Here is a 25245-nt window from a genome sequence, read left to right on the forward strand (position 1 = left end):
TGAACCCATGTTTCTCCAGATGTCATTCCATAACCACAAAATATGGATATATTTATACATGAATCCTAAATGGTATCTATTAGTAATTAATGAAACAAAAAAAATTAGGTTTTTTGTAAAATCTATTGAATGCTCAGAATTTGAAATTGAACCATTGTTTGTGTTTCATATCAAGAGATATCGTTGCTTTGTGATTGTAACTACAAAACTGAACATCAGTCCAGGAAATGTTTCTAGGCCAGGGACATGTAAAAGTTGTAAACTATATTCTCTGAATACTGAGAATCTGGTTCAGTCTGTATTTCTTCCTTTAAAAGCCAAAGACCTCTGATGAAATTCTGATTGTTACATGACAGATTTCTTTGTCTTGGTTATTATTTCCTTGAAACCTACAGCTATGTCACATTATTTGGATCTGGGCTTCTGTGTTTCCTTTAAATTATTTCCTTGGCTTTCAGTTGTTACTATATTCTAAGCTCCTTTAACATGTAGAAGCTACTTGTACACTGTGTGGTTGTATATTTTTCATTATGATGGAATTCAAGCATGATGAACATTTTTCCAATGACCATAGCTTGCTGCTACAATGATAATTAATAATAATAATAATAATATAATTGCTAGTATTTACATAATACTTTAAGGTTTGCAAAACTCTTACAAACATAATCTCATTATCCGCCCCCAACACACCAATAACCCTAACAAGTAGATACCATAATTATCCCCATTTTACAGATGAGGAAACTGGGGAGACAAAGGTTAAATGGCTTGCCTAGGGTCACAGAGTTGCTAAGTATGTGAAGTGGAATTTGAAATTCAGAATTTTACCTTTAATCAGAGTTGAAAAATTAATGAAAGCATAACTTTTTTTTTTTTTACAAAACACTTTATGTGTAGAATTTTGTGATTATTTATGAAGATATAGGATTACCTCTTTGAAAATAAAACCTGCTACTTTTGCAGGTGTTTTCCTGTACCTCCCTAGATCTGCCACTTACTATCTGTGTGACCTTGGGCAAATTACTAAACCTGACACCTAGCATCTATTGCGTTATCCATGCAAAGGAATGATAATCTCAATCTCTTTAGAATATCTGTTCAGTTTTAAAGCATCTTTGAGAGTTTACATGCCACAACAAAATTGTACTTCCTTTAAAAGTCATTTATGTTAGAATCTGTTAGGTCTGCAGAACTTAGTTAAGGAGTGATAGTGAGCAGTGAATGTATGATTATCCATTTATGTATCATGTGCTCTACTGAATTGTAAACTTCTTGAGAAACTGTTTATGCAATCAATTGATCAGCAAGCATTTATCAAGCATCTACAACGTGCAAAGCCCTGCCTTTTTAAGAACTTACAATCAATTATAACAATTTGTATTTTATTGAATATTGTCATTGTGGCATCCCTATTAAGCAAAATGTGCATTACTAGGCATTCTATAAATTTTGGCTGAATGAATTAGGGTATACTTGTAAATAATTTTGCCATTAAACAACGTACCTGATGGCAAGAATAATAAAGGGAAGTTCTGCTTTCTAAATTAAAAAAAAAAATACCCTTGATCATCCCACAGAAATCAGAATGCCTATACAAGCATTTATGTGGTGATCATAATTCATATCTTGCCTTTGACATTTATGGCTTGTGTGACTTTGAGCACTGATTGAGCTTCCCTGGCTCTCAGTTTCTTCATCTTTGGATCTATATTGTACTCTGATTGTTCTTTAGATTTGAAATTTCTTTGGATATGACCAAAAAAAAAAAAAATCCAGGAAGCAAGGGACTGACTGTTAGGTGCTAGTTGAGTGAGAATATTCTTTCAAGTAACTTTTTGGATGTGACTTTCTTCCTTTTCTATAACCATCCTTTAGTGTCTCTGGATCCATGAACTTAAAAGTTATTGAATAACTTCAGAGCTCTTTGTAATGCTAATATTGTCACTGTAAGCAACATTTGCCATTATAGGAAATGTGGAAGAACTGATTACAAGTCAACTACTCCCCCAAGGTAAATTTATCAAAATGAATTTGCATATGGCTTAAAATAACTATGTACTTGCATATAATTGATAAGACTGAAAAAGTACACAAGGGCAGAATTTCACATTATGTGTCTTCTCCCAATAGGCCTCAAGAGAAGCACAGGGTGACAGCCTAAAGCAAATACTTTATATTTGAAGAATTCAGCAAGTGCTGCTAAAGTCTGGTACTTGGGAAATGGTTCAATAAAAGCAGATAAAATTGGATTTATGTCTTGGATAGTTTGAAACAACATCTCAAAGCTAATGTTAACTGGGGATTTTGACTTTTTTCAAGATAAAACTTTAGAAAGGTCAACAACTTTTATCATTTTACAACTTTTTTTTCCCCTTTGGTGAGATATATATTCTTTGTTGATTTTTGTCAATTATTGACATCAGATATTTTTAAGATGGACACTACTTCTTTTCAATTAAATACAGAAATTTCCCAATATCATGATTTTATACATCATGTCTATATTTACATATCACAAATTTGTATTTACAACTCTAAGCAATTTAATCAGAGTTGAAAAATTAAAGAAAGCATAACTTTTTTTTTTTTTTACAAAACACTTTATGTGTAGAATTTTGTGATTATTTATGAAGATATAGAATTACCTCTTTGAAAATAAAACCTGCTACTTTTGCAGGTGTTTTCCTGTACCTCCCTAGATCTGCCACTTACTATCTGTGTGACCTTGGGCAAATTACTAAACCTGAGCCTTGGTTTCTTATCTATAAAATAATGAAGTTTGATTATGTGACAGATACAATATAGGGCAAATGTGGGGGTCCAATATTCCTAAGTAGCTTTCTCTTAGTGTCAGTATTTGTGTTTTTCTTCATAGTTTCTGTGCCTGGTAATGGGATGCCAGAGAACACGTTTTGGGTGATGGTATTTCTGTGAAAAGATCAATCGTAGACATGACCTTGATCTGACCTTTTGAGCCCTTCTCTATTAGAGGGCAAATGATATCAGATATGAGGTGATTGTTCTAGAATTGTGGTACTGCCCTACACATTTGAAGGAAGTATAAATTCTCACATTCTAGAAGTAGAAAATTTATTGAACTTTAGAAATAATCTTTTAGATCTGTTAACAGGGAGAAATAAAAGATTAATACATTCAATTTAAGTTTGGGAAACAAGATTTCTGTGCATCATCTAGATGCACTGCATCTGGTTTAACTCATTTTTACATAAAGATCCCCTAAGATTGCCTAATTTACAGTCAGAAAACTTCAGTTCAAGGTCTCAGTTTATCATTTACTGTTATATGATTGGAAAGTTACCTCACCTAAATCTTTATTTGTCTAACCTCCCTTACTTTTACCTGAGTCTCATGGTTACCCAGAAATAAAAGTATATGAAATTGTGAATTTCTTTCAGTGGCAACATAACTAGCCTAAGGAAACAACTGTATTCTGCTTGAAAGGCTCACTTATTTGATAAAATATGTTTTTATGAAAACAAAATTATATTCTCTACTTTCAACATTAAAAAAAATTCCTTGCCTCAGATGTAGAATGAATATTAATTAACTTGTTTAATAATGATTATAAATTTATAAACCATGACTGCATTTTTTTCTTTAAGTATGGAAAAATCCAGGATTATGTTTTATGCATTATGTTGATATAAATCATTATGGATGAATCTTTACCAACATCAAGCAACAGATTTTTTTCAAAAAATGAACCCTATACTTATTGACAAGTATTTCAATTTTGATCATATGTTAGATATTCCAAAAATAATTTAAAAGCCAATCTAACTAAGTGTGGCTAAAATTTTTCTGAGAGGATATACATTATTATGTCTTCTATGAGATTAGAAATTATAGCAATTTACAAGAATATATATTTATTTGAATATTGAGCTGTCGAAACAAAAGCTTCATTATTTGCTCTCTTAAAAGGTTACTGCCCACTACTATGGCAATAATATGGTAGAGTAAGTAAAAGTATGGTAGAGGAGTAAGCAGTGGTAAGAAGTTGATTCCTATAAAGTAGTGATGATATGAATTAAGTGTGAGTAAATTATAGGGTGCTACCTGAATAATAAAAGAGAAGGATTCTTAATGATATAAAAATTATATATCAAGACAGTAAAGCAGAATGTCAGTTATTATTTTTAAAGCACATAGCAAACTTAGTTAACATGAAAGGAATACATTAGGAGTATGAAATAGCATATAATTACTGCAGGCCCAGTTACACATGGTCACACTTTGGATTTTTCTTTTCCATGTGTATCTCAAGTCATTTTCTTAATTATTATCAGCAAACCAAAAGCAAATCATTAACTAAAGCAAATAGTTCTCCTCTATAGTTAATCACATGTTATTATTATTTATGCACTTTTAACAAAATGGCCAGCTACATTTTTGAAACATTCATCCTCTTTACTCAGGAACTTTGTTCAGGGAACATAAACTAGAGAACTTGGAGATTATCTAATAAAAATTCTTCCACTTAACTAATCCTAAAACTGTGGCTCAGAAAGGTTAAAAAAAGTTTAAGTTCATATTGATGTTAAGTAACCAATTTAGGATTATATCCAAGGTTCTTTAACTACAATCTAATCTGCTTTGACCAAATTATAAAAATGCATGACAATTCAATATTTAATTATAAGAAATACTATTATTAGAATCTAATTATTAGAAATATTATTTATATGGAGTTTTAATATTTGTAAATCTCTTTACTTAAACTATCTTGTTTGATAGATTCACATAGGTGAGTGTTAGTCTATGCTGAAGACAAAGGGAAATAGAGAAGGTTTTACTTTGTAAATTTCTTGAAGGGAGAAAGTGTTTCTTTAATAAAACAGTAGTCACCAAGTAGGTTCAATTAAGTGATACAGTGGAAACAGTCCTGGTCCTGGAGTCAAGAAGAGGAATCTTCCTGAATTCAAATCTAATTTCAGAAACTTATTAGCTGCACAAGCTTATTTGAAAAGTGTCTTTATCAAGAAAACCTCAAATGAGATCATACAGCAACAGACACAACTGAAAAATAAATAAACAACTGAAAATCATCAGGTCTTTATTAAGAGCTTATTATGACCAAGACACATTACTAAATACAAAAGAGACAGAGTTACAAAACATTTTCTCTCCTCAAGGACCTTGTGTTATTTAGGGTAAGACAGGTGTGTGTGTGTGTGTGTGTGTGTGTGTGTGTGTGTGTTTGTATATATATGTATGTATGTAAATAAAATTATGATGAGGTCCTTGGTAGCTAGATGGGTATTGGCAGAGCCTGAAATATTGTAAACAATTTGTAAGCCAAGCTACTCCCTGAGGCAAGCAAGGAGGAGCAATGATATGATTATCTTAGCCTTACAAGATCCTTTTGCTCTTAAGGAGGCCTTTTGGTCTTTGCATTGATAAAATCATCAACATTCCATAGTTTACTGTGTTAAATTAGAAAGGCGATTTGCCTATGGTCATGAAATTAGTAAATTAGAAAAATTTGAACTCAAGTGTTCCTAATTACAGGCCTACTGCTCTGTCCTCTCTGCTGCCTAAACTGCCTCTGATAGAATCCAGGTCATGAAGGGATTTAAATGACAAAGATTGGGGAAAATAACTGCTTAAACAAAAGTTGGCAGACTCACAGCTATAGAACAGTTTGCTAGATATAGCAACAGTTATGTTAAGTAATGGTGCTTGACATAGGAGAATATTCTATCCTCCTGGACCCTATCATTTTTGGGTTTCTGTGACACAGTTTTCTCATGATTCTAATCCTATTTGCCTAACCACTTCTTGTTGTGTCTCCATGCCTCTCCTATTTTCTCTCTCCTCCAGAGTAGTTTATTATCATGTTTAAGTCCCAAGGTTCTGCTCTAGGTCTTGTCTTTAGTCACCTCAGCTTCCGTGTTTTTTACTATTATCTCTATGACTCTTAGAGCTGTATTTCTAGCCTGAATCTCCAGAGTACCAGACCTATAACATCATCTTACTATTAGACATTTCAAATTGAATATTACATAGGCATGTCAAAAATAGCTTAACCAAAGAAACTTCATTAATTTTTTCTCTGAACCTGTCCAGATTCTGAACTTCTCAATTTTCCTTGAGTATATCACCCTTCTTCCAGTTACCATGACTCTCCCACTTTCTCCATAATTGAGTCAGTTGCCAAGTCTTTTCAATTCTACTTTTACAAAACACTCCTACTTCTTCCTACTCATGTGGCCAGCATTCCAGGCCAAATATGCATTATTTCTCATCTGAAATGCTGTAGTAGACTCCAAGTGATCTCCCTCAAATCAGATTCTTTTTTTCTTTTGGGATGGGTGGAGATATGGGAGGAGAATGGCAAATAGGAGAATCTGAATATATGACATATATAAATATATGTAAATTTAAAAATAATTTTTTTTATTTTAAAAATGAAAAAAAAAGTTAACATCATTTATATTGGGGGAATTTGATCTAAACTATATTAAAATCCATTATTAATGTGTAATGATCATAAATTTAGAGCTAGAAGGCATCTGAAATATTTCCTGTTTCAACACCATTATTTTATAGATTTGGAAACTGAGGTAGAAATTGTTACATTATTTATCTAAGGTTACCATAACAGTGCAAATAAATTTAAACTGAAGCAGCAAAGATCCAAGCAGGATCTATTTATTAGTTAGGCTAGCAGTAGCCAATAATTGGACTTTTCAGTAATCAAATACCCCAACTGAGAGGAGAGAGATTAAAAGAATGACAGAGGAATAATTTGAGCAATATAGGTGTGTTTTATGATTGGTTAGAAAATTTAAAACCCTCTGATATCAGTTTGATATTAATTTTGAACCTCTCTTTCTGAAACCCCCTTAATCACAAAATTTGTTTTCGATCACAAGACTAAATGATTGTTAGTCAGTCATGTCTGACTATTGTAATTTCATTTGAGATTTTCCTAGAAAAGATTCTGGCACAGTTTTTTTTTTTTTTTTTTTTTTTTCATTTTTTTTCCAGATCATTTTACAGATGAGGAATTCAGGAAAATGAGGTTGAGAATTATCCACAACTAGTAAATGTTTGAGGCCAGATTTGAATTCATGAATATTCTTTCTAACTCTAGTTCCAGGGCTTTATCCACTGGGCCACGAAGTTTTCCCAAAGACAGGTAAAATAGCACCAGAATTTCAATGAATAGGTGGGATAAAGGTCAATTCCACACTTCCCTATTGCCTTATATGGAGATGAGACCAATTCTCTAGGGTGATGGATGTGATCTTTATGTGATGGAATTAGTCTATAAGGGAAGGAGTTGCTACAATTTAGATTGATGAGAATGACCTTTAGACTTTTTTTTTTGGGGGGGGGGAATGGGGTAGTTTGTGAAGTTACAAAATAAGAATTGTGAGACAAGAAATCTGAGGTTATCAGAATAAAATTTATAGTGAAGAAGAGGAATACTTAAAAATCAGTTTTCAACTTCACATTATACAAACAGTAAATGGTGGCACTGGAATTCAAACTCAGCTCCTTAAACACCAATTCTCTTACTTTTTCCATTGAACCATACTGGATGTATATGTTTTGTTATTGTTCAGTTGTTCTAAATGACTCCCTGAATTGATTGGGTTTTTTTGGGCAAAGACACTGTTATGATTTGTCATTTCCTTTTCCACTGTGAGCCCACTTTTACAAATCAGTAATTAAGGTAGGGATTAAATTTGTCCAGAGTCAAATAGCTAGTAAATGTCTGAAGCCAGATTTGAACTCAGATCTTCCTGATTCCAGGTTGATGCTCTATCCATTGTACCATATAATTCCCCCCTTCTGTATATAGAAAAACATAAACTTGTAAAGAAAACTAGTTTTCTACTTCCAACCAAAACTGAAAGGTAGATTCATTACTATAGGTGAGGGATCCAGCTTAATAAGGTTGACTTTCAAATTTTTATTGTGAGGATCTACACCTCAGAAATTGGCAAGATAACAAATCAGGGGCTGAATTATTGTTTTGTTGATTTTCTAGATTTTAGAAAACAATGAGAAAATTTTAGTAATACACATTAAACATAAAAGTGTGAATGCATAATTTTTTTTCTGCCTATAGAACCAGGTGATAAATATTTATCAATACTTCCCTAAATATATTCTAAAGGTATTGCGTTATTTATCACAAACCTTTTTCACTTAATTTAATACTGATTATCTCCTTGGCAAAATATATTAAAAATCATAGCAGAATTAAAATACAATTTTGATGCATGAAGGGAAATAGGAAATATCTGGTTCTGTTCCCAAGTTAGAAAACAAAGACTTATAAAACAAAAGAATATCATATGTGTGTGTGTGTGTGTGTGTGTGTGTATACACACATATATAAATAGATAGATAGATAGAAATACATAGATATTGATATTTTCCTGTGTGACATCTTCCTTGTTTTTCTATCTCTTTGACTTCCTTTTGATTGAGTCATTATTTGAACACCTTCTTCCTTTAATCTCTAAAAAGAACTGAAGGTAAATTCTGATCTAGAAATACCCTTAAAAACATAATTTAATACAAAGTACTAATCTAAAATAAAATTTTAGAGATGAAGAAAATTATAGAGGTTACCTAATCAACTCATTCAAAAAAAAATCATTAAAAAACATATGAGAAGTTTTCATCTAGATTTTGTTCAAAGAAATCCAAAGAGAGGGAACCTATTAGCTCCATTGATAGAACCCATTTCATTTCTACATCATGATAATTATCAAGATGCTTGTTTTCTTTCCTTCTTTTCCACATTTCCCATTTGAAGTCCATTGTTATTTGTTCAACCCTCTGTGGCATAAGTAATTCTGCATTCCTTTTTCAGTGAAAGTCTTTCAGTTATTCAGTTATTCATCTTGTCCCTCTGAAGTATATCCTCAATTTAAAGCTTTCTATTTCTTTCTCTTGATCCCCTCATTATGTTTTAATAAGTGATACCCATTACATTCTTGGCTGATCAGCTTTAGTTTAGGTTAAGGAGTAGAGGTGGAGTATTTTGTAATAATTACTTTAAGTTTGAGTCTACTTTCTCTGAGACTAAATGAATCTTCAAAGGGAAGATTGTGTCTCTGATTTGGAAGGAGTTAGATGAATGTTATTGTACTACAATCCTTGCTGTACTTTTTTTGCTACATGTAGTTGTTAGGTGATACAGTGATTAAAAGATTGAATCTGAAGTCAGGATAAACTAAATTAAAATTCAGCCTCAGATACTATTCGTGTGAATGGGGTAAGTAACTTACTTTCTGTTTGTTTCAGTTTTCTCATCTATGAAATGAGGAGAAAAAAAATTGGCTTCCCAGAATTATTGTGAGATTAAAAAGATGATCTAATATTTATAAAGTATTTTTGAAAGCTTAAAGTATATCAAGTTGTTATTGTTAAGTTGTTTTTCAACAATGTCCAGCTCTCTGTGAGTCCATAGGGATTTACTTGACACTGGAGAAGTTTATATCATTTTCTTTTCAAGCCCATTTTATAAATAAGGAACTGAGACAAACAGGCTTAAGTGGCTTGTCCAGGGTCATTCAGCTAGTAAGTGTCTGAGGCCAGATATAAATTCATGGAAAAGTGTCTTCCTGACTCTAGGCCTGGCACTGTATTTACTGTGTAAACCTACGTATTATTTTTCAGTATTGTGAAAATGATTGAAATTAACTGGTTAAGTGAAACTGGGGAGAAGTTTACTTGTTAAGTGATATTGGGGAGCATAAAATATGGGAGTTTATGAAAGACAGTCCTAGTAAAGTCTCATAAAATACTTTTTTAAGTTTCTTTCATGTAATTGTCAATGGATTCTTTCTATTTCTACTTTGTTCTCAGTTTCTAAGAGTTGAGATAGTTTCCTAAAATATTTTACTATATGAAATTTAGGTTCTGGTTTTAGTTCACTGTGTTCAGATTCTTATTTTTTTCTCTATTTATTTTCTAGGTCGATTATTTTTGTTATGAGATACCTTACATTTTCTAACTTTTGTTACTATTTCTCATTGTCTAAAGGAGTCATTAGCTTTAATCTGATTGATTCTAATTTTCAAAAGTGAATTTGTTGCTAGTATAGGGTTTTGTACCTCCTTTGCCAAAGTTATGTCCAGGTCTTTTTCACATAGTTCCCGTTTTGTCCATTTTTCTCCTCTAGCACTCCCATTTCATTTACCAAAACAAAACTTTTTTTGAATCTCTGGCTTTATCTCTACTATATGCTATAGTTTAATTCTAGAGTCCAAAATATATTTTTATTTGAGTTTTGGTTAGAAATGTTGTGCATTCAACACCTTCTTCTGAATTTATGTTTTTCATGGCTCTGTCACCATGATAGCATTTTTTGTATCCCCTCATTTTTTCTTTCTCCATACTGGACATAATATTAAAGCCTGCCTCTGCACACTTTTAGAGGGAACATCATGGCTGATTTGATTGCTTTCTTGGGTTAGTATTACCCAATACTTAATTTTAATAGTCATCCAGAAGAAACAATTAGCCCAAAGTAAAGACATTTATTTACTAAAATAATATTAATAATAGTGGCTACACAATATACATCACATCAATTGGTAGTATGTTAATGAGCTGAAAATATGCTAGCAGTGAGGCATATATGTAAGAAACTAATAAGAGCAAGGCCAGTGGATATATGTATGTGTTACATTTTATTTAGCATATTAATACTTTATTTACCTTGCTTATCTAACCCCTAATTTTTGTGTGTGTGTGTGTGTGTGTGTGTGTGTGATTATACCAACTAGGTTGGAGGGAGAATTAACTTCTCAAACTATATAAGATCTATCTAAACACTGTTAAAACTGTAATTATCATGTAGATTTATTTTCATTAATTTTACTTTAATTTCATTATTACAGCTTCCTTTATATTTATGTAGAGACAAAAATATGGACAAAATCTATATTACACTATGATTATTACACTGAACTTTAAATGAAGAAACAACCCCTACCAACTCATGTTGGCATTTTTGACAAACTTCATATTTTATATTTTGATCAGGTTATTGGTGGTTGAAGGTAATATAAAATCATGGTATAATACCCAGTGCTTAACTAATGAAAAATATATAATAATATTAGCTATTTGTTAAAAACTTAATTAGGTTTTTGACTTGTTGATGAACTAGACACAATAAATAGTGATTGAGAAATTTATATGAATATGAAAATAATTGATGAGTAGAATTTTCCCATGATTTGATCGTGGTTCTTTGCAATTTCATGTTTTAAAGTCAATGAGTTGTGGAATGGTAAAAATGGTATGATTATCAAGTTAGATGGCACAGAGCTGGGAGAAATGAGCCAATGAAATCTTTTTTTAATGGAATTCAATCTAATTAAATATAACTTAATACATATACATGTGAAATTCCTTATGGTTTGAAAATTAACTGCAAATATAGAAAGCCTAAGACATGGCAAAACAACAACAACAACAACAACAACAAAAAAAAAAAAACCTTAAATGAGAAGTTCTAGCAGCTTTTAACAAGTTCAATTCAACTCAACAATAGAACATGGGATTCTTCCAAAAGAGTAAAAACTAACTTCTAATACAATATTAGCTAATTACTGCATTCATAAAGACATGGTGATTTAAAAACTTATATATGACAATTCTGCTATACTTTGCCTTAGTCAGACCATATCTGGAATATGTTTGTTTTCATGTAGTTATTTCAGGAAAGACACTGACAAGCTAGTGTAACCAAGTGTGGGCTTCAAAAGTATTAAAACAATTGGAAATCATGTCATATGAGAATTGATTGAAGAAACAAAGGATGAATTTGGACAGATTTTAGGGAAATATGATTGCTATCTGCAAATATTTAACAACCTGCCAAGTGATAAAGGAATTCAACTTGTTTGAGGTGGCTAGAGATAGTAGAACTAGAAACAGTATTTGAAAGATTAAAGGGTAAGATTTTTTATTGTATAAAGGAAAATTTTCAACAATTAGAGCTGCTGAAAAGGTTGTGTCAGGAAGTTGTAAGATTTCCATCACTGAAGGTCTTTAGTTATCTAGAAGCTGAATAATCACTTGCCAATTATGTTGTAGAGAAAATTCATGTTTATTCATCAAATATCAAACTCTGTTTTCTCTTCCAATTCTGAAATTCTTGGTTTCTTTCTTCATTTACAGATAAGACTCAACTCTTTGATGGCAGTTATATTTGTTAAGTCTTTTACATTAAAAAGCGTTAACTAATATAAATTCTGCTAGCCTAAAATGACTTTAAGAATGACAATATTGATATCTATCAGTTCAGAAATGGCTGAATGAGTTATGATATTTGAATGTAAGGGGATGGGATATTATTGTTCCATAAGAAAAGATGAGCAGACTGAAAAAGTGGAAAGACAAGAACTGATACTAAATAAAGTGAACAGAGCTAAGAGAACATTGTACACATTAAGGACAAGAGTATGTGCATTTTTATACATCACCAACAAAACCCAACGGCAAGAGATACAAAGAGAAATTCCATTCAGAATAACTGTTGATACCATAAAATATTTGGGAATCTATCTACCAAAGGAAAGTCAGGAATTACATGAGCAAAATTATAAAAAAGTCTCCACACAAATAAAGTCAGACTTAAATAATTGGAAAAATATTAAGTGCTCTTGGATCGACCAAGCAAACATAATAAAGATGACAATACTCCCTAAACTAATCTATTTATTTAGTGCTATACCAATCAGACTTCCAAGAAAATATTTTAATGATCTAGAAAAAATAACAACAAAATTCATATGGAACAATAAAAAGTCGAGAATCTCAAGGGAATTAATGAAAAAAAATCAAATGAAGGTGGCCTAGCTGTACCTGATCTAAAATTATATTATAAAGCAGCAGTCACCAAAACCATTTGGTATTGGCTAAGAAATAGATTAGTGGATCAGTGGAAAAGGTTAGGTTCACAAGACAGAATAGTCAACTATAGCAATCTAGTGTTTGACAAACCCAAAGCCCCTAATTTCTGGGAAAAGAATTCATTATTTGATCAAAACTGCTGGGATAATTGGAAATTAGTATGGCAGAAATTAGAAATTATGGACCCACACTTAACACCATATACCAAGATAAGATCAAAATGGGTCCATGACCTAGGCATAAAGAATGAGATTATAAATAAATTAGAGGAACATAGAATAGTTTATCTCTCAGACTTGTGGAGGAGAAAGAAATTTGTGACCAAAGATGAACTAGAAACCATTACTGATCACAAAATAGAAAATTTTGATTACATCAAATTAAAAAGCCTTTGTACAAACAAAACTAATGCAAACAAAATTAGAAGGGAAGCAACAAACTGGGAAAACATCTTCACAGTTAAAGGTTCTGATAAAGGCCTCATTTCCAAAATATATAGAGAACTGACTCAAATTTATAAGAAATCAAGCCATTCTCCAATTGATAAATAGTCAAAGGATATGAACAGACAATTTTCAGAGGATGAAATTGAAACTATTACCACTCATATGAAAGAGTGTTCCAAATCATTATTGATCAGAGAAATGCAAATTAAGACAACTCTGAGATACCACTACACATCTGTCAGATTGGCTAAGATGACAGGAAAAAATAATGATGAATGTTGGAGGGGATGCGGGAAAACTGGGACACTAATGCATTGTTGGTGGAGTTGTGAATGAATCCAACCATTCTGGAGAGCAATCTGGAATTATGCCCAAAAAATTATCAAATTGTGCACACCCTTTGATCCAGCAGTGTTTCTATTGGGCTTATATCCCAAAGAAATACTAAAGAAGGGAAAGGGACCTGTATGTGCCAAAATGCTTGTAGCAGCCCTATTTGTAGTGGCTAGAAACTGGAAAATGAATGGATACCCATCAATTGGAGAATGGCTGGGTAAATTGTGGTATATGAATGTTATGGAATATTATTGTTCTGTAAGAAATGACCAGCAGGATAAATACAGAGAGGACTGGTGAGACTTACATGAACTGATGCTAAGTGAAATGAGCAGAACCAGGAGATCATTATACACTTCAACAACGATATTGTATGAGGACATATTTTGATGGAAGTGGATTTTTTTGACAAAGAGACCTAACTGAGTTTCAATTGATAAATGATGGACAAAAGCAGCTACAGCCAAAGAAAGAACACTGGGAAACGAATGTGAACTATCTGCATTTTTGTTTTTCTTCCCGGGTTATTTATACCTTCTGAATCCAATTCTCCCTATGCAACAAGAGAACTGTTCGGTTCTGCAAACATATATTGTATCTAGGATATACTGCAACATATCCAACATATAAAGGACTGCTTGCCATCTAGGGGAGGGAGTAGAGTGAGGGAGGGGAAAAAAATCGGAACAGAAACGAGTGCAAGGGATAATGTTGTAAAAAAAAAAAAATTACCCTGGCATGGATTCTGTCAATATAAAGTAATTATTAAATAAAAATTAAAAAAAAAAAAAAGAACAAGAGTATGTAATGATAAATAGTGATGGACTTTACTCTTTTCAGTGATTCAAGGCAACTTGAATAGACTTGGGCTGGAAAATTCTATTGATATCCAGAGAGACAATTGTGGAGACTTGAATGTGCATCAAAGCAAAGAATTTTCACCTTTGTTATTATTGTTCTTGTTTGTTTGCTCTTTTTTTTCTTTCTTGTGATCTTTTTTTCCCTTTTTTATCTGATTTGTTTTGTACAACATGACAAATGTAGAAATATTTTTTTTAAAGAATTACACATGTTTTACCTAGATCAGATTACTTGTTGTCTTGGGGAAGAAGGTGATAAAGAAGAGAGAGAGAAAATTGGAACATGAAATATCACAAAAGATGAATGATGAAATTTATACTTTAATTACTTGAATTTCAATCACCAGATTGCTATTTTTTTTGACATACAGGAAATTCACTTATATTAAAGAAATAATTTATTATCAAATAATTTATTTATTAATATAACAAGAATTTTCACAATATATGACCACCACCAAAATAAAAGAAAAAAAAAAAAAAACGGTTGCACATTAAATCAGAAATCCAATATGTATCCTTGTTATCCTAAACTGACATAAAATTTATGATCAGTATTAGAAGGAAATATGAACAAATTCATGTCATTTAGCCTCTGTGGCCCTTATTTTCCTCATCTGTAAAATGCTGGATTGGGGTAGATGACCTTTAATATTCCTTTCAGCTCTAGATCTATGAATTCATGAACACAGGGAACATAGCAAATGCTTTGGTTCCACACAATCTTTAAATATCTTTAAATGTGAATGTTCAGCATGGTGGAGTGTGATGACTAATGTTAGAGATTATTGCTATTCCTTTTACTCCTTTGGACTTTCCCCTTGTCAAATTTATTTGGACTCAACCCTCATTTCTCACTAAGTGTTTTTGCCCCCTAGATGGAAATGCAATAATTTTCTTAGCATTTACCAACTAATCAGATTCACTAACTGCTTCCTGGCTCCTTCTGGGAAACTTGCCAGAACACCCATGATATGAGTAAGCACATAGTGATATACATTGTTTGAGACATTTGTATCCTCATTATCCTCAAGCTGCACAAGTCACAAAAGTTGAAAATCAAGACATCAATGGCTTTGATCTAACTTGAAGATAGAGCAATAAAAGCTTTAGGCTCTCAAAAAAATGCATGTAAGGCTTTTAAATAGATTTTCCCAAATTTATTTGATTGCTATAATGATGCTTCTGATGTCATTAAGAATCACAATGCAATAAGACTACCCATGGAGTTAACACATGTATGTAATAGTTCTTTTTGTTCCCTTCTGAATTTGATTGTGTAGGTATGACCTTTGAATTTCATTTAAGATCAATGTTTTGCACAAATATACATATTTTGAGTACATATTATTTTTGTGTGCATGTCTGTGGTGTGTGTGTGTGTGTGTGTGTGTGTGTAAGAGAAAAAAAAAGAGAAAATGAGTGGGGAAAGGGATGACAGAGAAAGGCAGGAAGGGAGAGAATTTCAGTAATGCCAGAAAGCTCAGCTCCCAAATATTCATCTGTGTCTTCATGCCATGATTTAGGATTAATTCTTTTATTTTAAGTCTTTGCCTGCTCTTAAACAATGGTAATAATGATAGCAAAAACAGCAAGGGTGTGATTTTAATCATATGGAGGGGGCATGTCATAAAACCAGATCAGTAATTAAGACTTTAATATGAAAGAATTTACCAGATCATTTTCTGAAAACAAGTTTTGACAAATAAAGTTCAAATAGTGCAAAGACACCAGGTGCCTGATGCAATAGAAGGCTCTACTGAGTGGTAGAAGATACAGTCATAGCTTTTGAAAATGGAATAAAGACTGAAATTGTTTGTCTCTAAGATTTCTTCCAAATCAGAGATTCCATAAGTCTGAAATAGTGATTAGGAAGGTAAAAGCACACACAAAAAAAACCTTATCATAAAAGAAATTACTTTTATGCTAGCAATTTTTATATAGTACAAGAGACATAATTTAGAGACATCTTTAAGGCAATTCTTATTACTGAGATACATTTTTTCCTTAGAATAAGGGAGTAGCTTACTGAAGTGCAAATAACTACAATAATCATTTACTATATTTTGGATTTTAGCAACATAAGTACTTATTATCTTATCAGTTTTTATTTTAAATATTCTATAATCACATTAAAACACTACTTAGCCCATTTTAACTAGAAAACAATCTCTTGGTTTATGCTATAACCTAGAGAATTGCCAAAATATAATTGGCTATAAAATTATAAGAAAATGTTTTAAATATATTTGTTAAAGTCCAAAGTCAGAATGCCTGCACCAATATTATTAGAGTCAGGAGTGAAAATTTTACCTTTGTTGCAGCATCAAAGCAGACAAATCCCATACTAAAGTCAATAGTTAGTCCCATTAGATGACTTTCCAATACACAGGCATAGGTCTTGCACTAGAAAGATTAAAATAAAAGTTACTTTATATATATTTATATATAAAGAGACTGTTCTGCCTCATTGCACAAAGCTGCTATAAGAATCACTACATATTGACAGAATCATATTGAGGATTTTTTAATAAGTGCTATTTCTGATGCCTTTATGTTATAGTTTTTTTAAAACACCAATGAAAATTTTGTTTAAAATTCTATCATGTAGTTTTGGGATCCAAATTTCTCTGATTCACCAAAATAAACCCTGAAGCAAAGAAATATAATGGAATTCATGACTTGGTGAAAGGTCTATAATTTGAGCCATGTGCTACGCTGATATAAAGAGATGGCCTTTCATAGTTTTTGAATAGAAAACTCTAAATATGTTGCTAAAAGAACTGTAGTCTAAGGACAAAAGAGGGACCATTCCTACTTAACAAGACCAATTTACAATCAATAACATTTTAATGAAGATGGAAGCATAATAAATCCCCTGCCATATACTCTAAATATCTAATCTACATTGAATGTTTTCTTCACTAGACCTTCTGAATTACTGAGAAAAAGATTTGCAAAATACATATTTCATTCAGTTAGCTGTTACCATAACAAGAGAAAGATCCTAGAGACATCTTTAAGAAAATTTTGTCACTGGAATAGATATTTTTAAAAGTAAGAATTAGGAAACTAGAAAGTCAAACTTCATAACAAAAAATGTATTTGATTAAATTTGATAGGAGAAAAGCATGTAATACCATGTTAACTCCCATTATTTTCCTATTATAAGAATTGGAAGATATTTCCTATTGGTATAAAGAATGCACATCAAAGATCCTATAATTTAAGTATTTCATTGAGATGTCTTCAGTTTAGTCAAAACACTCATCATTTCCCTTCCCAAATTTCTTCAAATGTAATTCAGTAAAGAGTTGAACTGTATATATTGACAATCTGAGTCTTAACCACAATTTACCTAACTTCTTGAATCTATATTTTCTTTCTTGATTCTATTTGTATCTCTTCTATTTCATTCTCTAGTATTTCCAATCTAAAAACAAAAATGCCTTTTAAAATTAATCATGTAAGGGATGAGATTACACATAGAGGGCACCATGCTCTATTTACATAATATGATGTATGATTATATTTGTGGATCAGTTGCTTTATTTGCATTTAAAAATGATCTATAGAGGAATCTTGACAATGATACATAGTCTTATTTGGAGCAAAATAGAAAAAAAAATAGTCACCAAAACTACTGTACTTCATGCTTCAAACCTGCATTACCAATTTTGACTTCATTAGAACTGAACATAGTTGATTTTTTAAGTGTCACTACACTGTTCAGTCCTTGTAACACTTTGTAATACTATTCGAGGTTTTCTTTGCAAGGATCTTGAAATGAGTTGCTTTTACTTCGCCAGCTAATTTAATAGATGAGGAACTGGCAAACAGTATTAAGCCATTTGCCCAGGGTCACAGAATTAATAACTAAGTGAGGTCAAATTTGAACTTGGGTATTCCTGATTCCAGGTTCTGTGTGCTATCCACTGAGCTTCTCATACCGCTGCATTACATTAATCAAGTTCTGTATTACATACATACTAAATGGCTCCATACATAGAGGCCACATTAAAACTTTTATTACTTATATGATCCTTACTTCCTAAAAAGAAATTTATTCAGTAATATATTTATGAATAACTTCCTCTTCATAAGAATAAACTCATTTACAATGAGCAAAAGGTGAACATAAAATTACCCATTTGTTAAACAATAGCAACATTAGATAAAGGAAGATAATATCAATGACACAGTTAAGGGATAAGGATTTGAGCTGTTATTTCCCTAATATTGGGCATTCTAGGTGTAGACACTCTCTTTAACATATAGAATTTTACCTTTTCTACAACTTATTTGCCTAGAAGAGATCTGAGATGTTACTAGTCCAGGGCCACATCACAAATACATGTCAGAAGCAGGGTTTAAATTCATGGTCTCTTGGCCACGAGACTAATTCTCTATTCATTATGTTACACTGTTTATCATGGTACAATGAAATAAGGGCTAAATCTTGAGTCTGAACACATGAGGTCAAATCCCAGCTCTGTTGATTGCTGTCTGTGTAACTGTAGGAATCTTTCAGGCTTAAGTTTCTCATCTATAAAAATGAGAGGTTTAGACAACATGACCCTGTGATGTTCTGATTAAAACCCTAATAAGCATATGGAAATGCTTATTAGAAGCTTGCAACTTAATGATTATAATATAAACTCCTTGAAAACCAGATTTTTTTCTGATCTATTTCCCCAGCATCTAATGCAGTATTTAGCACATAATATGCACTTCAATACTTGTTCATTGATATATACCCTAATTTCCATAGAATTGCTTTTTTAAAAATTTTGTTTTTGTCTTCTTACTTCTGAATTTTTAAGAATTAATATACTTATGATTTCATTTATTTCCTTGTGAGGAAGTTTCTCTACCAGCACCTTCTCTGCAGTATACAAAATATTAGAATATTGTCTGTGGGCATTTAAAGATAAGTGATACACCTTCATTTGGTGTTAAAGTTGAACCAATGGTTTCTGACTCAGCAGCCAATTCTATAGGTACTTCATTACACCTTTTCTTACTTTCAATGGAACTAGTTGGCACAGTGGATAGAATGCTGGGCCTAGGATGAGCCAAGAAGCATTTATTAAACACCGACTTAGAGACACAGTTACAAAATATAATTCCTGCCATCAAGACAATGTAACAATGTGATTATTGCATTATAATTAAGACAATGTTTTTGTGTATGTGTGTATATATGAACATATGTGAAAAATGGAAAGTAGATGGAAAATTATTTTAGAAAGGATGGAACAAGATGGGTACAAGAAGACAACAGTCAAAGGCTTTCCATTCAAGAAATTTAAATTCTATCAGATAAGAAAATCTATCAATATATTAATATGATCTATAGAATAATTTCAGAGACAGACACTGGTGTCAAAGACCTAATAGAGGAAAGATTGAGTTGAGTTTTGTAGAAATTTGATAACTATCCTTCAGGAAAAATAGAGGACTTTCTTTCCTCTCCTCTCCACAAAAGAAAGTTAAAATAATTGCATGTGAAATAGATGACTATTTCCTTGTACTCAAAACATTAATTTTAATGTACTTGAAAAAAATTTAAATCTACTTGCAAAAAAATTCCTCTTGGTTTGAATTTGGGAAGATTTCTGAACAATATAAATGAGGAGCTTAAAAAATATTAGTGAGAATAGCATTTGGGGAATATCTGTTACCATTATCCAAATAGGTTTCAAATGATGATAGAAACATGATTTCTCTTTCAAAATCAATATCTCATTTACCCAATGCAATGTTTTAGAGAATCCATCTGAAATCTTCACATGTACTGACTATTTGTGCCCAACCTGTCATAAAGCATTCTGAGCTTGTATTGGTTTGATAAGCTATACTCTGGGATGTAGTAGCTTGACTTTAGTCCTCTTTGAGAACAAAGGACAACCACTAGCTAATCACTAATTGATTTTTACCCCCAGCATTTAGCAAAGTATTTGACATGCAGTAGATAGTTAATACATGCTTATTGACTGATTGATTAATAATAAATACTATTATGTGATATTAGGATATATAAAGATAGATCAGAGTGAAAAATATTTTAGTTTTTTTTTCTGAGTAGATTGATTTCAGAAAAAATAGAAAATGTGATAAAATAAAGTGGATGAGGATTAGTAGAGAGATCTCTCTATATTCCCATATAAAGGAAAATCCAAAATAAACATCTGTTCAACAAGGAAAGATATTCATTCCTATTCTTCTTTACTCATTTACTTTCCACTGGAACTTACTTTTCTCATAATCTTTATTTCCATATAAATTTCAGGGTCCTGAGGCTTTTGTGCATATGAAAAAACTAAACAGATAATTTTCAGTAGGTAGACATATTCAAATTCTTGCTACTTTAAAAGATTCTTTCTCCAAACATGTAATAAAGTGAATTATCTTTGATTACATATTTCTCATTAAAAAAAACACAAACTTGAAACATGATAAATTCTAAGTTAAAAAATTAGATATTTCATTTCTCATTTCTAGTGTACTCCAAGTGCAATGCATCTCAAATTGGCTTATGAATAATTCACCACCATAAGTACTTCTTCTAACAATGCAAAGCTTTATTCAGTTGCTCAGAACTAAGGCTTAGAGAAGTTTCAAAGTTTAGAAGAAATGAGAATCTCAAAATATTAACTTCCATTCAGGCAAACATTTAAAAAAAATGACTCTATACCCATTATATGACCATTGATCTTCCTAAATGAAAGCAATTAAAATGGTAATTAAAGAGGCACAAAGGAGAAATACATTCCCCTATCAACTTCTATTCAATTAAACATTATTACTAATGTAAAAAAAAAATTAGTGTTGAGATTTCATCCAAGATTCTAGGAGTAAGGTATTATTTTAAGATAAAAGATTCCTCTACTTCAATTATTCAGAATCAATTTTTAAAATTATATTTTTTATAACAAAATAGCAAACATTGCAGTATATTTAGGCTGTGTTAGGTTCTGAATAGTTTGCATAACAAAATGTTGTCACTGAAATAATCTTTCATTACTAGTATATTTTTTCACAGATGCATGAAGAAATGTGTAGAATTAATATAGACAAACTGAGAAAGAACTGAAGCACTCTTATGCCACCTCTGCCATCATCCCTATTATACAACAGTTGTTACACAACAGTTGTTACACAGTAATTTTATACAAAGAGATGAGTTGGAAAACATTGAAATATGTTTTATGCTTGATCAAAAAATAGTAATGATACTGGTTCTATGGGTTTATGACTCAAATAAATCTACTAAAGATACTGAAAAATTACTTCTGTGAGGTGTAAAGAAGATTTTTTTATGATATGAGAATTTCAGTTCATCAGTTATACATTCTAGAACATCCATTCATGGCGATTGCTATTATAATAAATGTGTTTGTTTAAATGACAGCAATCTTTTTGGAGTGGTTTTCAAGGAAAAAATTACTAGCAAATCTTACATCAAACACTCACTTTTCACAGTGCCTAGAACACAGTAACTTTAGTACTTTTTTCTTCTTTTCCTCTTGCTTCCTTCCTTCCTTCCTTCCTTCCTTTCTTCCTTCCTTCCTTCCTTTCTTTCTTTCTTCTTTCCTTCCTTCCTTCCTTTCTTCCTTCCTTCCTTCCTTCCTTCCTTTCTTCTTTCCTTTCTTTCTTCTTTTTTCTATCTATCTATCTATCTATCTATCTATCTTCTCCTGTTTACTCTTGGCTACCTTGAGGAAGAGAAAAACATAAAGAAAGGGGCAATACACAACCAAATATATGTAGAAAGTTTTTATTTTCCTTGAAAAAGCAAACATATTGTAAATATAATTGATGTCCATTAATTGGGGAAAGGTTAAACCAGTTGTGGTACACTGATGTCATGGAAGATTTTTGAGATTTAAAAAATGATGAATTATGAAGAATTCATGAACTGCTGCAAAAGTAAATAAAACAGAAAATAATGTATCTGGTCTTAAAGACAAAAGATCAATAAAAATCTCAGATTGACATAAAATGGCTGATTTTCTAGCACATATTAGTTCTATAAGTAGACCACAGAAATTGAGAGAGATTTAATGTTTAAATCTGTGTGATTAGCACATATGGATATAGGCTTAGATTTTTAACAGCAATTGCATTATTCCTCACAGATTATATTACAGAATGGGTAATTTCTTAATGGCATTGTACTTTCCTAGAAGGATATATTTGAAAAATTATCATTTTTATAGTTTAAATTTTAAAGTTCAACTGTTTCTGCCCCCATAAAATATTTAAGGTTTGTTAATTATAAAACACCCAATATCTCAGTAGTTATATTCTTAATCTATATTATCTCAATTTGAAAATATTGATTCATTATTTTGTAATTATATTTAAATTGCCTCATCACTCAGGATTTATCTCTTTACCTAGGCTCTTGTCATTTCCATAGCAACTACATTGTCTTAGATGATTGTTTTTGTTGTTGTTGTTTTCATGTATAAACTGTTGATATACACTAATGTTTTTCACCCAGCAAATGTTCAATAAATTCTATTTATTTAAGTTACTGGAAGTACATAAATATGTATTATACAACCTCCAATCTACTCTCAGAAATCTCCATCAATACTACCTGCATCCAGAAGGAGAAATATGGTGAATGAATATGGATCAAAGCATACTATTTTCACATTTTTGTTGTTTCCTTTTTCTTTCTCATGGTTTCCCCCCCATGTTCTGATTTTTCTTTCACATGATGTATATGGTATTATTTAGAGTGATTTAGATGTATAACTTATATCAAATTTCTTGCTGTGTTGGGAAGTGGGATGGTAAGAAATAAGGGAAAAAATTTGGAACTTAAAATTTTATAAAAACTATCTTTACATTTGTTAGGAAAAATATAATACTAAAAAAATCTCTTTAAACTATGTATCTTCTGGTACTTTTCCCCAGCTGCACAAATGTTAGATAATGGTTAAATGATAAAATTGTTTTGTCTTCCTCAATTTATATTCAATTTAGTTTTATATAATTTTAAATTTAATAATCAAATATTGCTTTTTAATAAACTCAACTCTATAGCATACAGGAAAACATAATATTATTTGCTACAGGAAAATTCAACTTCTTAAATTAGTTTTATTTCTTTTATAATGAAAATATATTCCCTAAAAGAGACACTCAATTGATTCTTACCTGTATCCTTTCAACTTCTAAAAATGTTGCTGTTTGGAAGGCTTTCTCCCATTGAGCAAGGTCACTCTCTAACTCCACTGAAAAGTAGAGGTCCTCTCCAGTTTCTGATTGAACGCCAAAGCAGTGTTTCCGACGGTCCAGTAGATCACTGTCCTGATGAAAACCTGAAGTTATATAATCTGGCATACATCAATTCATATTTCTTATATGACCATGCCTTAAATATAATTCTAGTAATCTGTTAAAAACTATGTAATCCAAAGAGAGAAATATTAAAGGATATCATGAAGTTTTTAAAAAAAATATGTAAGCTAGTCAAATGTGTTATTTGTTGTTCCAAAATGTTTTAACTATGTGATTTTGAGTAAATCATTTTAGCTTCAGTTTTCTCATGGGTAAAACTGGGATGGAATTTCTATCCTAATTCATAGAGAGGACGATTGGAAGTATGAAATGAGATTTTGTACATCAAAGAGTTCGTTTGTTTTTTATACTATACCCCTGTCAAGTCACTTTCTCTTTCAGCACTCTGTGCAATCATACATGTTGAAAAAGGAGTTTCCCCACTAAGAAGTTCCTAATTCCAAGGAAATTAGTAGTCCTGATTCCTGAAATTTGGTTCCTATAAAATCTGATATACACATGGATTTATATATGAAAAGTAATGGAATTAAAGATAGAGAGCTGGTCTGAGAGTCAATGAAGACCTGTGGTCAGTTTTCATCTCTGATGACTGTCAAATTCCCAATCAGAACCCTAAACAACTTGCTAAAAGGATAATTTATAAATTAAGAACCAAGGAGGCAGAAGGAGTTCTCTCTTTGGTAGTTTCTTATACCAATGAAATCAGAGGTCTGGTAGGAAATCAAATTAAATAGTCATTATTATTATTTATTAAAATAAATATCATCTCTAAAATAAAATTTTCAATCATCTTTGATATAAGAAAGTAATTTGTCTGCACATAAAAGAAAATCAACAACATATATCTATGAAATATTTTTTTTTACTGTACTATTCAACTATTTTTCCAATAGTGTATAAGGTCTTTGACAGTAAACCTTGTACTTTGCTACTACCTATAACTTATTTGAAGTTATAGAATTATATATGGATGTAAGCACTCAAAACACACAATAAAAAAAAAAAAATCACTGGAATGTTAAATTCTTGTGGTGAAGGATTGAGTCATTCTTTATATCTCTAGTACAGTGATTAGCACATAATAGGCACTTAATAGTTTTCAAATGATTTCTTTGAATCATTAAAATGGACACCTCCGATCACTTTGGGCAAAGCATATGAATGTCTAACTGCCTCGTATTTAATCATATTCTAATGTGTATTAAAGATTTTTGTTTCTCCTCCAGTGGAATGTGTGCTATTTGTGAGTAGGCATTGTGCCGGTTTTCATCTTTGTTTTTCTAGCACACTGCTGAGCATAGTATATTGGGCACTTAATGTATATTGAATTTAATTTTCTCTCAAAAAGTTCTTAAAGTTAAACTTTA

At 31.3% G+C, this 25245-nt stretch overlaps 1 protein-coding gene across 1 annotated transcript in view; it reads right to left on the reverse strand.

Annotated features, from left to right (window-relative positions):
* Positions 1 to 25245, reverse strand: part of SNTG1 (syntrophin gamma 1) — a 587999-nt gene that overhangs the window by 96340 nt on the left and 466414 nt on the right. The window contains exons 14-15 of the mRNA XM_051973745.1: positions 23735 to 23887; positions 16874 to 16966 (exon numbers count right to left, since the gene is read on the reverse strand). Of these exons, the coding sequence (XP_051829705.1) occupies positions 16874 to 16966; positions 23735 to 23887 (246 nt within the window). The remainder of the gene's footprint in view (positions 1 to 16873; positions 16967 to 23734; positions 23888 to 25245) is intronic.

Source organism: Antechinus flavipes, chromosome 1 (assembly GCF_016432865.1).
Source record: "Antechinus flavipes isolate AdamAnt ecotype Samford, QLD, Australia chromosome 1, AdamAnt_v2, whole genome shotgun sequence".
In the NCBI taxonomy this organism is placed as follows: domain Eukaryota; kingdom Metazoa; phylum Chordata; class Mammalia; order Dasyuromorphia; family Dasyuridae; genus Antechinus; species Antechinus flavipes.